Here is a 13,283-nt window from a genome sequence, read left to right as displayed (position 1 = left end):
TTTTTCAGTCTGACTCACTTTTTCCGATTGTGATGCGTGTTCGAAACAGAAGCTGTCATGCGTCTGTGTGTTCAGTGTGTGTTACTGAATCATTGTGGGTTGTGTTTTTATTTCAGACACAGGCCGGCTCTGGGAGAGTGTTTAGCTCATTTAGCTGCAGCGATGCCTGTGGCTTACCTCGAACCTCATCTGAACGAGTACAACGCTTTCTCCGTTTACACCACCAAAACCCCCAGAGAGAGAGCCAGTGAGTGTGTGAGCCTCAACGTTAACACATCACAGGAGTTTTTAACTTCACAACACATACATACAGGACGCTGTACTGAACAAGGGAATGTGGTGCTTAAAGTACACTAACTCTTGTCCAGTTTTAAATCAGGCTCTTTCTAGTGATTTTCCCATTTGAGAGACTATTTTCAGTTTCAGTCTAAATTGTACTGTAAACATGGGTTCATCTCTCTCTCTCTCTCTCTCTCTCTCTCTCTCTCTCTTTCTCAGTCCTGGGTCTGCCTAATGAAGTGCAGGAGTTATGTTTGGATATTCCGGAGCTGGATGTGTTGATGAGGGAGATCGGTCACCTGGCTGAATCAGGTGCACGCTACACAGAGATGCCCCATGTGATCGAGGTCACCCTGCCCATGCTGTGTAACTATCTGCCCCGCTGGTGGGAAAGGGGTGTGGAAAACCACCCTGAGCTGGAGGGCAAACTCTGCACCCATGTCACCTCCGAGCACCTCAACCAGCTGCTGGGCAGCATCATGAAGATCGTCATCAACAACCTGGGCATTGACGAGGCTCCCTGGATGAAGAGACTGGCAGGTGATTAACATTATGTCTTTAATTAGACGTCACCTGAACATGATTGCTGTAAAATCATGTACACTAATAAAGCAGCACGGTTATTAAAGAGAGATGTCCAAACTGGTGTGTTTTGAAGTGTTCTCTCAGCCAATCGTGAGCAGAGCGAAGCCCGAGATGCTCAAGTCTCACTTCATCCCAACGATGGAGAAGCTGAAGAAGCGCACGGCGAAGGTGGTGGCCGAGGAGGAGCACCTGCGCATGGAGGGCAAAATGGAGGGTGTCCAGGAGGAGGGGACTATACGGGACGAGTTCGCCGTCCTCTGCAGAGATTTATACGCTCTTTACCCTCTACTCATCCGCTACATCGACAACAACAGGTCAACTAAACAATAAAATTTTTTTTTTTCTTTTCTTTTTTTTTTACCATTTGGTTTATCGCTGAATAGTTTCTGTAGTTTCACTCGACCCAGTTTTGGTTCAGTGAGTTTAATCATCCCTCATGTAGTCCTGGTTATATTATAGCACTATGGCTGTAGCATGTATTTTTAACACCTGCCCCCATATTTATCTTTATTTATATTAGCATGTTTGTGTGTGTGTGTGTGTGTGTGTGTGTGTGTGTGTGTGTGTGTGTGTGCGCGTGTGTATCAGGGCGAGGTGGTTAACCTGCCCTGACCCTGATGCTGAGGAACTGTTCCGTATGGTGGGAGAGGTCTTCATCTTCTGGTCCAAATCTCATGTGAGAATAAGTGTGATATTCGTGGATATAGTACCTGAGGTCTGCATGGAGGTTGTGTGTGTGTGTGTGTGTGTGTGTGTGTGTGTTCTGCATTAAGGAGACAGGATATTCAGAAACACATATTAGCTATATAGTACATCTCTGAATGCACACACTTATTACATTCTCTCTCTCTCTAGAACTTCAAGCGTGAGGAGCAGAACTTTGTGGTGATAAATGAGATAAATAACATGTCCTTCCTCACCGCTGACAGCAAGAGCAAGATGAGTAAGGTGAGTTTATTGGTGGACGTAACTGATCTGCTCACAAAGAACTCACCAAGCACCGTGTGGTGATCTCCCTGCTCTAACACACTGCTCATTACCTAATAAGGTAAATTAGGTGTCTTTGAGCAGGGAAACCACTGAACTGAAATGAACGACTCTAACGTCAGCAGTATAGTGTTGAGAATTCCTGCAAAATCTTTATTTCCTGTTCCAAGGCACTCGTCAGTCCTCACACAATCTAAAGGTGAAATATGTCACTGTGCAGGTGACTGTGTGAAGTGTGTTGAGTTCATGTGTGTTGGTGTCTGTGCTGCTGAGTGAGTGACCGTCAACTTGCTGAGTTTCAGGGTTTTCTTTTAATAGTTTTCTCTGGCTTTTTTTTGTGTCTGGTGTGTTTTCTAGGCCGGAAACGCTGAGGTTAGATTCTCTCTCTGCACGCCGCATGGCAAGCCCTTTATGGGGAAATTTTTGTTGTTATTTCATCAACCCCCTGGCACACTGGCACTGAAACACACCAAACTGTAAAAATGACAGCTCAACAATAAACGTGTGGACGTAACTTGGAGCCTGCTTGGCTTAAACGTAGCTAAACTGACTGCAACTTTGCGAATTAGCATTAAAGTAGAAAGTAAATCAACAAAACATGTACTATACAATTAATTAATCCAACAGCAGACACTCATAGGCAGGGACAGGAAGTGTACGTTAGAAATCATCACAGCGGAGAATGTCAGTGAGATTATGAAGCAGGTCTCAGAGTAATTAGAACAGCATTATGATAGACACGGCTCATAGTGCATGCACACACACACACACACATACACACATATATATATATATATATATATATATATATATAGAGAGAGAGAGAGAGAGAGAGAGAGAGAGAGAGAAAAAGTGTTTTTGCTCGCAGTCCTGCCAGTGTGTGACGGGGGGAGTCTGAGGTGAGGCGTTTGATGAAAGAGTGTGTAGTCAAGTCAGTTTGACGTGAGTGAAATGTAGTCAGGATGGGGATCTTCAGATTTTTTTCAGCTTCTTTCTTTCTCGTTATTTTATCTTTCCAGTGACGGCTGATTCCCAGTTGTTACCAAATCTGTTTCAGCTGAGCCAGTTCAGAAACCCAACTCTAGTCTTGTATAAATTATGTTTTTGGTGAATTAGCTGTTCTGGCTAAAATGAAACATAATTGGTCCGGACAGTTGGCCTGTTGGCTGTTCATTTTGTAGATTGCTCTGCAACTTCCTTGGTACAAGGAGGTGACAATCAGAGTCTTGTCTGTTCCTCTCCTTGTTCTAACCATTATTCTGGCTTTTAATCTCCTTGTAACTGCAGAGTCTCTCCCCATCCTTCCCCTTTTAACCCATGACCCCTAATGCAATCAAGAATAACTGATTGAAAACGGGATTGTGGAAAAAGGGATGATCATCTTCACATTTAGATTAGTAGCATCCTACTGACAAATCACTCCTTTTCTTTTCCTGTCGTGATCAAATTTTGGGGTCAGATTCATGTAGCAGCAGAAAAAGTGCCCACAGTTCCACAAGGTACCAGTGATGAGTTGTGGGTCTTTCAGTTCATCTTTAATAGTGATTCACCGTCCAGTCCAGTGAATTCTCAATACGAGTTTACACCAAACTTTCATTGTTTAGCAAGCGAGCACACAGGGATGCAGAAACAGAGCACTAAGGATCTTGTTATAAATGTGAAGTTGTGGGTTAAAGTCCCAGGTGAAAACAATAATCAGAAGATTAAGAGGTTGATGATATACAGTAGGCTGTAGGTGTGAGTGGTACTGGTTAAAGTCAGGAGCAGGATCACCGCTCAGAGCTTTAATTATAACTTCAGATCGCTCTTACTCATTAGAATAACTCGGAATTTTAAACACAATCAGGCAGAGACCACACAGTGGACATTTGTCTGTATTTCTGGCCCTATAGAGGACGTGTAGGTCAGCATCAGTAAAGACTGCCTGCGTCACATTTGGTAATAAATCAGTATTTCAGTGCATGCACGCTTTGTGCTTTATGTGAGTGTGACATGTTTCTTCTTCCGCCCTCGTGCCCACTGGATGACATTCCGCTGTATAACTCCATTAACACACAGACAAACCTGTCTCACCTGCACGTGAGTATTCCCCAGTGTGCACGTGTAATTCCCATCCACGTTTCTGCATGTTTTCCTGCTCAAGGATATAAAATATAAATCGCTCCTATTGTCCTCCACTTTTGTCTCTCCTGCATTCAGTCTCTCTCTCTTGTTCATCCTGGTGAAAAGTGATGATAAATTATTTCCTCTTCCTCCCATTAATGATCCTGTAATTAAAAACACTAAAAGAGCTCTGGATTGAATAGAACTCTAAAGAGAATGATTAGATTTATGGGATGAAAGCAGGATTCAGTGTCGCTGTCACAGAGACTCGGAGCCACTGACGGAGCAAAAGGTTTAGACGACCTGATTTTAATTTAATTGTTGCTTTGAAGCAGAATTTTATTTACACTGTATAACAACATCCTGTCATTGAGTTGAAATGTTGTTGTTGTTTTTTAAAGAAATGGATAATTTTCTAAAGTTAGGAATCAGCTTCTGACTTTTTTTTTTTTTTGGTTTTTGATAATTTATTTAAAACCTGATCTCATTAAGATTCTTTTATTTGATCTGTCTTTCCCCCAAAATGCCACATATGCTCCTCTGGTTCCAGCCCCAGATTTACAGTGGGGCAAAAAAGTATTTAATCAGCCACCAATTGTGCAAGTTCTCCCACTTAAAAAGATGAGAGAGGCCTGTAATTTTCATCATAGGTACACTTCAACTATGAGAGACAGAATGAGAAAAAAAATCCAGAAAATCACATTGTCTGATTTTTAAAGAATTTATTTGCAAATTATGGTGGAAAATAAGTATTTGGTCAATAACAAAAGTTCATCTCAATACTGTGTTATATACCCTTTGTTGGCAATGACAGAGGTCAAACGTTTTCTGTAAGTCTTCACAAGGTTTTCACACACTGTTGCTGGTATTTTGGCCCATTCCTCCATGCAGATCTCCTCTAGAGCAGTGATGTTTTGGGGCTGTCGCTAGGCAACACGGACTTTCAACTCCCTCCAAAGATTTTCTATGGGGTTGAGATCTGGAGACTGGCTAGGCCACTCCAGGACCTTGAAATGCCTTGAAATCCTTCGTTGCCCGGGCGGTGTATTTGGGATCATTGTCATGCTGAAAGACCCAGCCACGTTTCATCTTCAATGCCCTTGCTGATGGAAGGAGGTTTTCACTCAAAATCTCACGATACATGGCCCCATTCATTCTTTCCTTTACACGGATCAGTCGTCCTGGTCCCTTTGCAGAAAAACAGCCCCAAAGCATGATGTTTCCACCCCCATGCTTCACAGTAGGTATGGTGTTCTTTGGATGCAACTCAGCATTCTTTCTCCTCCAAACACGACAAGTTGAGTTTTTACCAAAAAGTTCTATTTTGGTTTCATCTGACCATATGACATTCTCCCAATCCTCTTCTGGATCATCCAAATGCTCTCTAGCAAACTTCAGACGGGCCTGGACATGTACTGGCTTAAGCAGGGGGATACGTCTGGCACTGCAGGGTTTGAGTCCCTGGCGGCGTAGTGTGTTACTGATGGTAGCCTTTGTTACTTTGGTCCCAGCTCTCTGCAGGTCATTCACTAGGTCCCCCCGTGTGGTTCTGGGATTTTTGCTCACCGTTCTTGTGATCATTTTGACCCCACGGGGTGAGATCTTGCGTGGAGCCCCAGATCGAGGGAGATTATCAGTGGTCTTGTATGTCTTCCATTTTCTAATAATTGCTCCCACAGTTGATTTCTTCACACCAAGCTGCTTACCTATTGCAGATTCAGTCTTCCCAGCCTGGTGCAGGTCTACAATTTTGTTTCTGGTGTCCTTTGACAGCTCTTTGGTCTTGGCCATAGTGGAGTTTGGAGTGTGACTGTTTGAGGTTGTGGACAGGTGTCTTTTATACTGATAACGAGTTCAAACAGGTGCCATTAATACAGGTAACGAGTGGAGGACAGAGGAGCCTCTTAAAGAAGAAGTTACAGGTCTGTGAGAGCCAGAAATCTTGCTTGTTTGTAGGTGACCAAATACTTATTTTACCGAAGAATTTACCAATTAATTCATTAAAAATCCTACAATGTGATTTCCTGGATTCTTTCCCCCATTCTGTCTCTCATAGTTGAGGTATACCTATGATGAAAATTACAGGCCTCTCTCATCTTTTTAAGTGGGAGAACTTGCACAATTGGTGGCTGACTAAATACTTTTTTGCCCCACTGTACCTTCTAACACATTATTGCACTTCTTTTTTTTTTTAATTTTCTGTCCTCCCACGAAGTTGCAGTTGTTGTTCAGAGATTTAGATTTCTGACACAGATTTATTTACAGTCACTGTTGCTGTCTGTTATTATACTTACTGGAATTAGACACTGCAGAATATCACTTTCTCTTTTCTTATTCCGACACAGATGCAGAAACCTCGAGTATCAGCTGATCTCAAAACTCATCTTGTATATTTTTCTTTAAAAACTGCAAAGGTTTAAAATGAATTTCTTAGCTGAAGCATTTTAAAAAATATACAAATATAAAAACACACCTTGCACAAAACTGCAGCTCTCACACAAAAATCACTTACATTGCAAATATAAAGTACAGAATATAAATATAATTTAAAAAAATAATCCTAACAAAAAAAGTGCTATCAAGTGTCTTTAAATGTAAACATTTCCAGTTCCAGAAAAATCTTTTCAGTCTTTTCAATTTGTTACAGGATTGAATTAATTAATTCTTCCCCAATATCCACCAACATGCTGACTCTCATTCGAATATAATGTTAAATATGTGTAAAGATAGTGGATGAATTAATTGGTAAATTGATGATAAAGAAGCTCCTGAAAGCCGAGAGTCTTACCGTAAAATACCAAATAATAGCCGAGTTCCAATTAACCGCCGAGTTCCCTTTAACGGCCGGGTGTACGCGTGTGTTGTGACAATTAAAGGCCGGTTCCGAATACTCGCCGGGGTCTAAAAAAAAAAAGCGTCCGAACGTTCTATCTAGAATCTTGAGGCCCAGCACTTTTCTGGTTTTCTGGTGTTTAAACGATTTTGCATTGCATAGTTTTCTACCGAAACAATATGAATGAATGAATGAATGAATGAATGAAATTATTTCTATAATACTGTTTACAACATTTTGTTACGTGATAATAAACATGCCATTTCAATGTTATAATCTTGGTCTACCGTAATATTTCTTGAGGAATGCAACTCCGTAACTTTTGACAGATGTCTTAGCCACCCCTTTGGGTATACCCAACGAAAGCCAGCGTGTGTGGTGACATTGAGGACTGCGGGTTTCCAAGGTTGGACTGCTGCTTCTGTTAAACGACCTAAATTGCCGAATGCATGCGTCAAAGCACACACTGAGTTTTATTAAAGACCTTATACCATTTCACTTGCCCTTACCCATTCGGATCTGGAAGACGCTTTACAAAAAAGGTGAGAGCGTTCTAACATGCATTTCAGTCTGCTCGCGGCCAATCTAATCCAAGGGGCCTTTTCAACAAGTGATCTGTCGTGCAAGTTGGGCAGAAGCACGCGTCAGGCAGGCAACATGTAGGCCTACAAGTCAGTAACCTATTCAACTAACTTTCATCCGAACTTTAAGTTTTCTACGGGGTCGAGCCACCGTACCAACTCACTCGGGGAATAGGCTCATATCGGCCAAATAGGGAGACGTCTTGGAGAGAAACGTGATGCAAGATGACAGTATGTAGCCACTGCAGGTCACTTATTTTTCAGCATAAGAAAAAACCCTTTGGTTTGACACTTCGCACCCTAATTATGTTGCTTCAACGTCGCGCCCTCCGTGCAATTTCAGATTGACAGACATCGCGAAGCGCAAAGGGTGGAGGCTGCATGGGTGAGGGTGATAGCAAGTGACCATAACTTTGCAGAGTAATTAAATCACAGTGCTGCGCACAGACAATGGTGTGGTTTCTTGATTATTTTGTAACGCATGCGCTTAACTAGTCATTAACAGAAAAAGGTGTGTGATTTATCCTTTATCCACCCCGACTGTGCCATGCGAAGATGCATTCTGCGTCTTCAAAATTCCCCGAAGTCGGCACCGTGCTATCTGTAATCTAACTCTAAACAAACTGTAAGTTATACTGGTTAAAAGTAGGCCTATCTGAGAATGATTTTTCCCCGTTTTGAGGTAGATTTTGGGGAAGGTGTTTGTGAAGAAGGAATTAATCGCCTGTTCCAAATAGCCGCCTAGTCTCTAATACGCGCCGGGTCTCTTACGTGATTGAGACAAATAATCGCCCGGGCTATTATTTGGTATTTTACGGTATGTAAAAAGTGTGTGACCTCAGGCGATGGTGTCGTGGCTCTGAGGTGTGAGGCAGTTGGTGTTGGACTGAAGATCTGCTGAAACTGCTCCAGTTTATGGAAGTTTGAGTTGAGGGATTATGATCTGCTTTGAGTTTGGTTTATTAAAGGCAGGTGGTTTGTTTTTTTGTTTATTGAGATGACTCTGTACACATCTAAGATTTAAAAGTATCTTTTATCATGAGTCTTTTTGATCTTTCTCCCATTTTCATGGGAAAAATATGCTTTTGTGTTCTCTTTTGCTGTTTTATGTCCTGTATTTTTAATATGGTCCCAGGCCAGCGGCTCTGATGTAGAACGTACCAAGAAGAAGAGGCGGGGGGATCGTTACTCTGTGCAGACCTCTCTGATTGTGGCCGCTCTGAAGAAGATGCTTCCCATCGGACTCAACATGTGCTCTCCGGCCGATCATGAGCTCATTAACCTCGCCAAGTTCCGCTACTCTCTGGTACAGAAACCAGGCAGTTCACCTGCAATCTTGTTCCTGTGTGTTCCTTCAGTCTGCAGGATGAGAAATGTGTTTATGACCAAGTGCTGCAGTGTATCAGCTCTCCTGATGATCTGTTTTCTGCTTCTCTGTGTAAAGCCTGTACTGTAGTAAACATCACTAACCTGCTCGTGTGCTGCTGATTAACAGAAAGACACAGATGAAGAGGTGAGAGAGTTCCTGCAGAACAACCTACATCTTCAGGGAAAGGTACAGTAACGGTGGAGTTGTCCTCCTGTAGATCAGTGAAAGTTATTTTTTTGTCCTGCTCTGTCTCACTCTCTCTCTGTCTGTCTGTCTCTCTTAGGTGGAGAATCCCTCGATGCGTTGGCAGATGGCTCTGTATAAGATGATGGCAGGAAAGGCAGATGACGCTGATGCTCCAGAGAAAGTGGTTAAAAGAGTGCAGGAGGTTGCAGCCGTGCTTTACCACATCGAGATGGTGAGTAACGGCTCCATTTACAGACCCTGTAACCAACCATGATGGTGCAGAATGAAGTGTAAAGCTGTCTTTCTGTCTCTCTGTCAGACGGAGCATCCATTCAAATCCAAAAAGATGGTTTGGCACAAACTGCTGTCCAAACAGAGACGCCGCGCTGTGGTGGCCTGCTTCAGGATGACTCCACTGTACAACTTGCCCAGGTCAGACTTCTGATAGATGATGAAGCATGTGTAAGAATTGCTGAAGCATAAAACAGGTCTAATTAGTGCTGCTGTTTCAGCCATCGAGCCTCCAACATGTTCCTCGATGGATATAAACGGAACTGGCTCCACACCGAAGGCCTCTCTTTTGAAGACAGGATGATTGATGACTTATCTGTAAGCACAATTCTATAACATTATACGTACGGGCCACTTTTTCCATGGAATAAAAACATGTGTTCTGTTCCCTTCTAGTGGGTTTATTGATAGCATGCAGTATTGTTAGCATATTGCTTATCCTCCATGTATTACACCACTCTCCCCAATGGAGAATGGCAACACATGCGAAGATCCAATGACACAACTTTTTTGCTGCGTATGCGCACAATAACTTCTTTGTCCGCCAGGAAAGAGAGAAGACGAGGCTAATCCAGCGCTACTGCTAGGATTAGCTATGCTATAATTAAGCACTAAATAAATAAACTGAAACTGAAGACGCGCTGAACACCCGAAAGGCTACCAAAACTTCATTATATTATATTCTTCATGCATATTTACAAGAGAAAAACATACCAACAGACATCGAAAAACTGGAAAAGAGACACGTTGAAGATGTAAAACTTCCATGTTAGCGAGTAACTGTGACAATTTGTAAGCAAACATGGCCGCCAGGTTTGCTTTGTTAAAAGCGGAAGATTTTGAGAGAATTTTGGCTGCCAGGTGGCTCTGTTGTGTGTAGTCGTCGATGTTGATTTTAAAAGTAACTCAGTAAATTACATCCGGAAATGAATACTTAAGTCTGAGTGAAAAATACCGTGGCGAGCATGCAGCATGGAAGAAGAGTCTTGGGACAGAAATCTTAGTTTCTCGGTCATTAGCCTGTGCTACTGATGAACGCTACAGCAGTTGTAGGTGACTTCACTGCTGCGCTAACAGCGCCAACTTGCAGGTAAGCTAGGGTTGGCCTTCAAGAATGCTGATATGAAGAGAGTGTATGTATTATAATAATATTGGCTGGCTTTTTTTCGTGGTCTATCAGAAATATTCCATTCAGCTACTCATCTTCAACTTGTTCAGTATCATGCTAGCTGAATGGAATATATCTGATAGACCACGAATAAAAGCCAGCCAATATTATTTAATTATTCCATCATAAGCGATGCGCACTCTAGTGTGTTTATCCTGTATTATACAGAAGGCAATGGAGGAAGAGGAGGAGGAGGAAGAGGAGAAGGAGACGAAACCTGATCCTCTTCATCAGCTCATCCTTCACTTCAGCCGCACAGCTCTCACTGAGAAAAGGTGAGAAAGATCATCTTTAACGGAGACGCTAATGAACATACTGCACTCTTCTGTCTACTCAAAAGAAGGTTCACCTGCGACATGTGTCTCTCTGCAGCAAACTCGATATTGATTACTTGTACATGGCGTATGCTGACATCATGGCAAAGGTGGGAGTCACTTCGTTTTTCTCTTTGACAGGCTGATGAGAGACCTGTAATTAATCACTCCTGTATGCGTTCATATTTTATTGCAGGTGCTGATATTATACAGCGATGCATGTTATAACCCTTAGCGTTAGCCTTGTTTAAGTTTGTGTGTGTATGCTCGGTGTGATACTCGAGTTCACCGCCTTGTGTGGTTAATTAACACGACGCAGAACTCTGTGCCTTTCAGAATAATAGCAGGAAGTTTAGGGTTCTTTTACAAACACAATGTGGTTCTGGTGTGTTCTCCACCTTGATGTGGTTCTTTAGTCAGGTGACAACAATCAGGCTCAGGTCCGAGCGAGGTCATCTCGATCCACTTTCAAGTGAGAAAACAACTTGACTCTGAATCACTTCATCTGCAGGAAGTGAATCAAACCTGCCATGCTTTCGTGTTTTTCTGTACATTTTTTTCTGCAAGCCGCGAGACGTGGACTGAGCTGTACCCTGCAGGAATACTCGAAAGATTTTAACCAAAAAAAGAAAAATAACACTGGATCAGAGACTTTTTAATCGAATAATAATAGTAATAATTTAGCACCAACATGTTCTCAGTGCTTGAGTGATTTTGACGTGATATTTTCCACCAATAAGATTGCTGTAACATGTTATAATGATTTATAATTATTCGCGATAAACTTCGATACACATTAGCTAAACCTAATAAAGTTATTCTGCACAGTAACTCTTCATAACGCTCTTATCAAACTGCTCACCACCTATTTTGAACCTTTGCCTGCTACACGTTTGACACTTCAGAGAGAAAGTGTGGTGACTCTGGGCTTACCTTTTTTTTTCCTCAGAGCTGCCACATCGGTGAGGAGGATGAAGGTGGAGATGAAGATCATGAGGGAGGTCAGGAGGAAATGTCGTTTGAGGTGCGACAGTCAGAGACGGTATGAGTGGCCGAGGGAGGGGACACACAGCAGCGGTAGAGACCAGTGACGACATCACCATTGTCATCACTCCACTTATCTCTGATCACACATCCCTCATTTGTCCGTCTTACCCCTCCGCTTGCACTGTTTTTCAGCTCAGTTGCATGCATTTCTGTCCTCTCTCTCTCTCTCTCTCTCTCTCGATGCTTGTTGTTGTCAGTGTGTTTCACTGTGTGTGTGTGTGTGTGTGTGTGTGTGTGTGTGTGTGTGTGTGTGTGTGTGTGTGAATATGGTGATTTATAATTGTGTGTCTGTGTGTAGCATTGTGTCGTGTGCTGATGCCTGTACAGTGGTGCTTGAAAGTGTGTGAACCCTTTAGAATTTTCTATATTTCTGCATAAATATGACCAAAAACATCATCAGATTTTCACACAAGTCCTAAAAGTAGATAAAGAGAACCCAGTTAAACAAATGAGACAAAAATATTATACTTGATAATTTATTTATTGAGGAAAATGATCCAATATTACATATCTGTGAGTGGCAAAAGTATGTGACCCTTTGCTTTCAGTATCTGGTGTGACCCCCTTGTGCAGCAATAACTGCAACTAAACGTTTGCGGTAACTGTTGATCAGTCCTGCACACCGGCTTGGAGGAATTTTAGCCCGTTCCTCCGTACAGAACAGCTTCAACTCTGGGATGTTGGTGGGTTTCCTCACATGAACTGCTCGCTTCAGGTCCTTCCACAACATTTCCATTGGATTAAGGTCAGGACTTTGACTTGGCCATTCCAAAACATTAACTTTATTCTTCTTTAACCATTCTTTGGTAGAACGACTTGTGTGCTGAGGGTCGTTGTCTTGCTGCATGACCCGCCTTCTCTTGAGATTCAGTTCATGGACAGATGTCCTGACATTTTCCTTTAGAATTCACTGGTATAATTCAGAATTCATTGTTCCATCAATGATGGCTAGCCGTCCTGGCCCAGATGCAGCAAAACAGGCCCAAACCATGATACTACCACCACCATGTTTCACAGATGGGATAAGGTTCTTATGCTGGAATGCAGTGTTTTCCTTTCTCCAAACATAACACTTCTCATTTAAACCAAAAAGTTCTATTTTGGTCTCATCCGTCCACAAAACATTTTCCCAATAGCCTTCTGGCTTGTCCACGTGATCTTTAGCAAACTGCAGACGAGCAGCAATGTTCTTTTTGGAGAGCAGTGGCTTTCTCCTTGCAACCCTGCCATGCACACCATTGTTGTTCAGTGTTCTCCTGATGGTGGACTCATGAACATTAACATTAGCCAATGTGAGAGAGGCCTTCAGTTGCTTAGAAGTTACCCTGGGGTCCTTTGTGACCTCGCTGACTATTACACGCCTTGCTCTTGGAGTGATCTTTGTTGGTCGGCCACTCCTGGGCAGGGTAACAATGGTCTTGAATTTCCTCCATTTGTACACAATCTGTCTGACTGTGGATTGGTGGAGTCCAAACTCTTTAGAGATGGTTTTGTAACCTTTTCCAGCCTGATGAGCATCAACAACGCTTTTTCTGAGGTC

General features: G+C 42.5%; 1 protein-coding gene across 5 annotated transcripts in view; it reads left to right on the top strand.

The window, feature by feature from the left end:
• ryr1a (ryanodine receptor 1a (skeletal)) overlaps window positions 1-13,283 on the top strand; it is a 128,422-nt gene that overhangs the window by 97,824 nt on the left and 17,315 nt on the right. For 2 of the 5 annotated variants that reach the window (XM_060909641.1, XM_060909637.1), the window contains exons 68-81: window positions 117-247; window positions 499-819; window positions 938-1,178; window positions 1,453-1,540; window positions 1,720-1,812; window positions 2,209-2,223; window positions 8,504-8,674; window positions 8,864-8,923; window positions 9,021-9,155; window positions 9,243-9,355; window positions 9,436-9,532; window positions 10,551-10,657; window positions 10,755-10,806; window positions 11,646-11,738. In XM_060909641.1, coding sequence (XP_060765624.1) covers window positions 117-247; window positions 499-819; window positions 938-1,178; window positions 1,453-1,540; window positions 1,720-1,812; window positions 2,209-2,223; window positions 8,504-8,674; window positions 8,864-8,923; window positions 9,021-9,155; window positions 9,243-9,355; window positions 9,436-9,532; window positions 10,551-10,657; window positions 10,755-10,806; window positions 11,646-11,738 — 1,717 coding nt within the window. The remainder of the gene's footprint in view (window positions 1-116; window positions 248-498; window positions 820-937; window positions 1,179-1,452; window positions 1,541-1,719; window positions 1,813-2,208; window positions 2,224-8,503; window positions 8,675-8,863; window positions 8,924-9,020; window positions 9,156-9,242; window positions 9,356-9,435; window positions 9,533-10,550; window positions 10,658-10,754; window positions 10,807-11,645; window positions 11,739-13,283) is intronic. The other 3 variants (XM_060909639.1, XM_060909640.1, XM_060909638.1) reach the window with 3 other exon arrangements.

Source organism: Neoarius graeffei, chromosome 25 (assembly GCF_027579695.1).
Source record: "Neoarius graeffei isolate fNeoGra1 chromosome 25, fNeoGra1.pri, whole genome shotgun sequence".
In the NCBI taxonomy this organism is placed as follows: domain Eukaryota; kingdom Metazoa; phylum Chordata; class Actinopteri; order Siluriformes; family Ariidae; genus Neoarius; species Neoarius graeffei.
The sequence above is the reverse complement of the archived record's forward strand: the minus strand, read 5'-3'. Positions and strand labels throughout refer to the sequence as shown.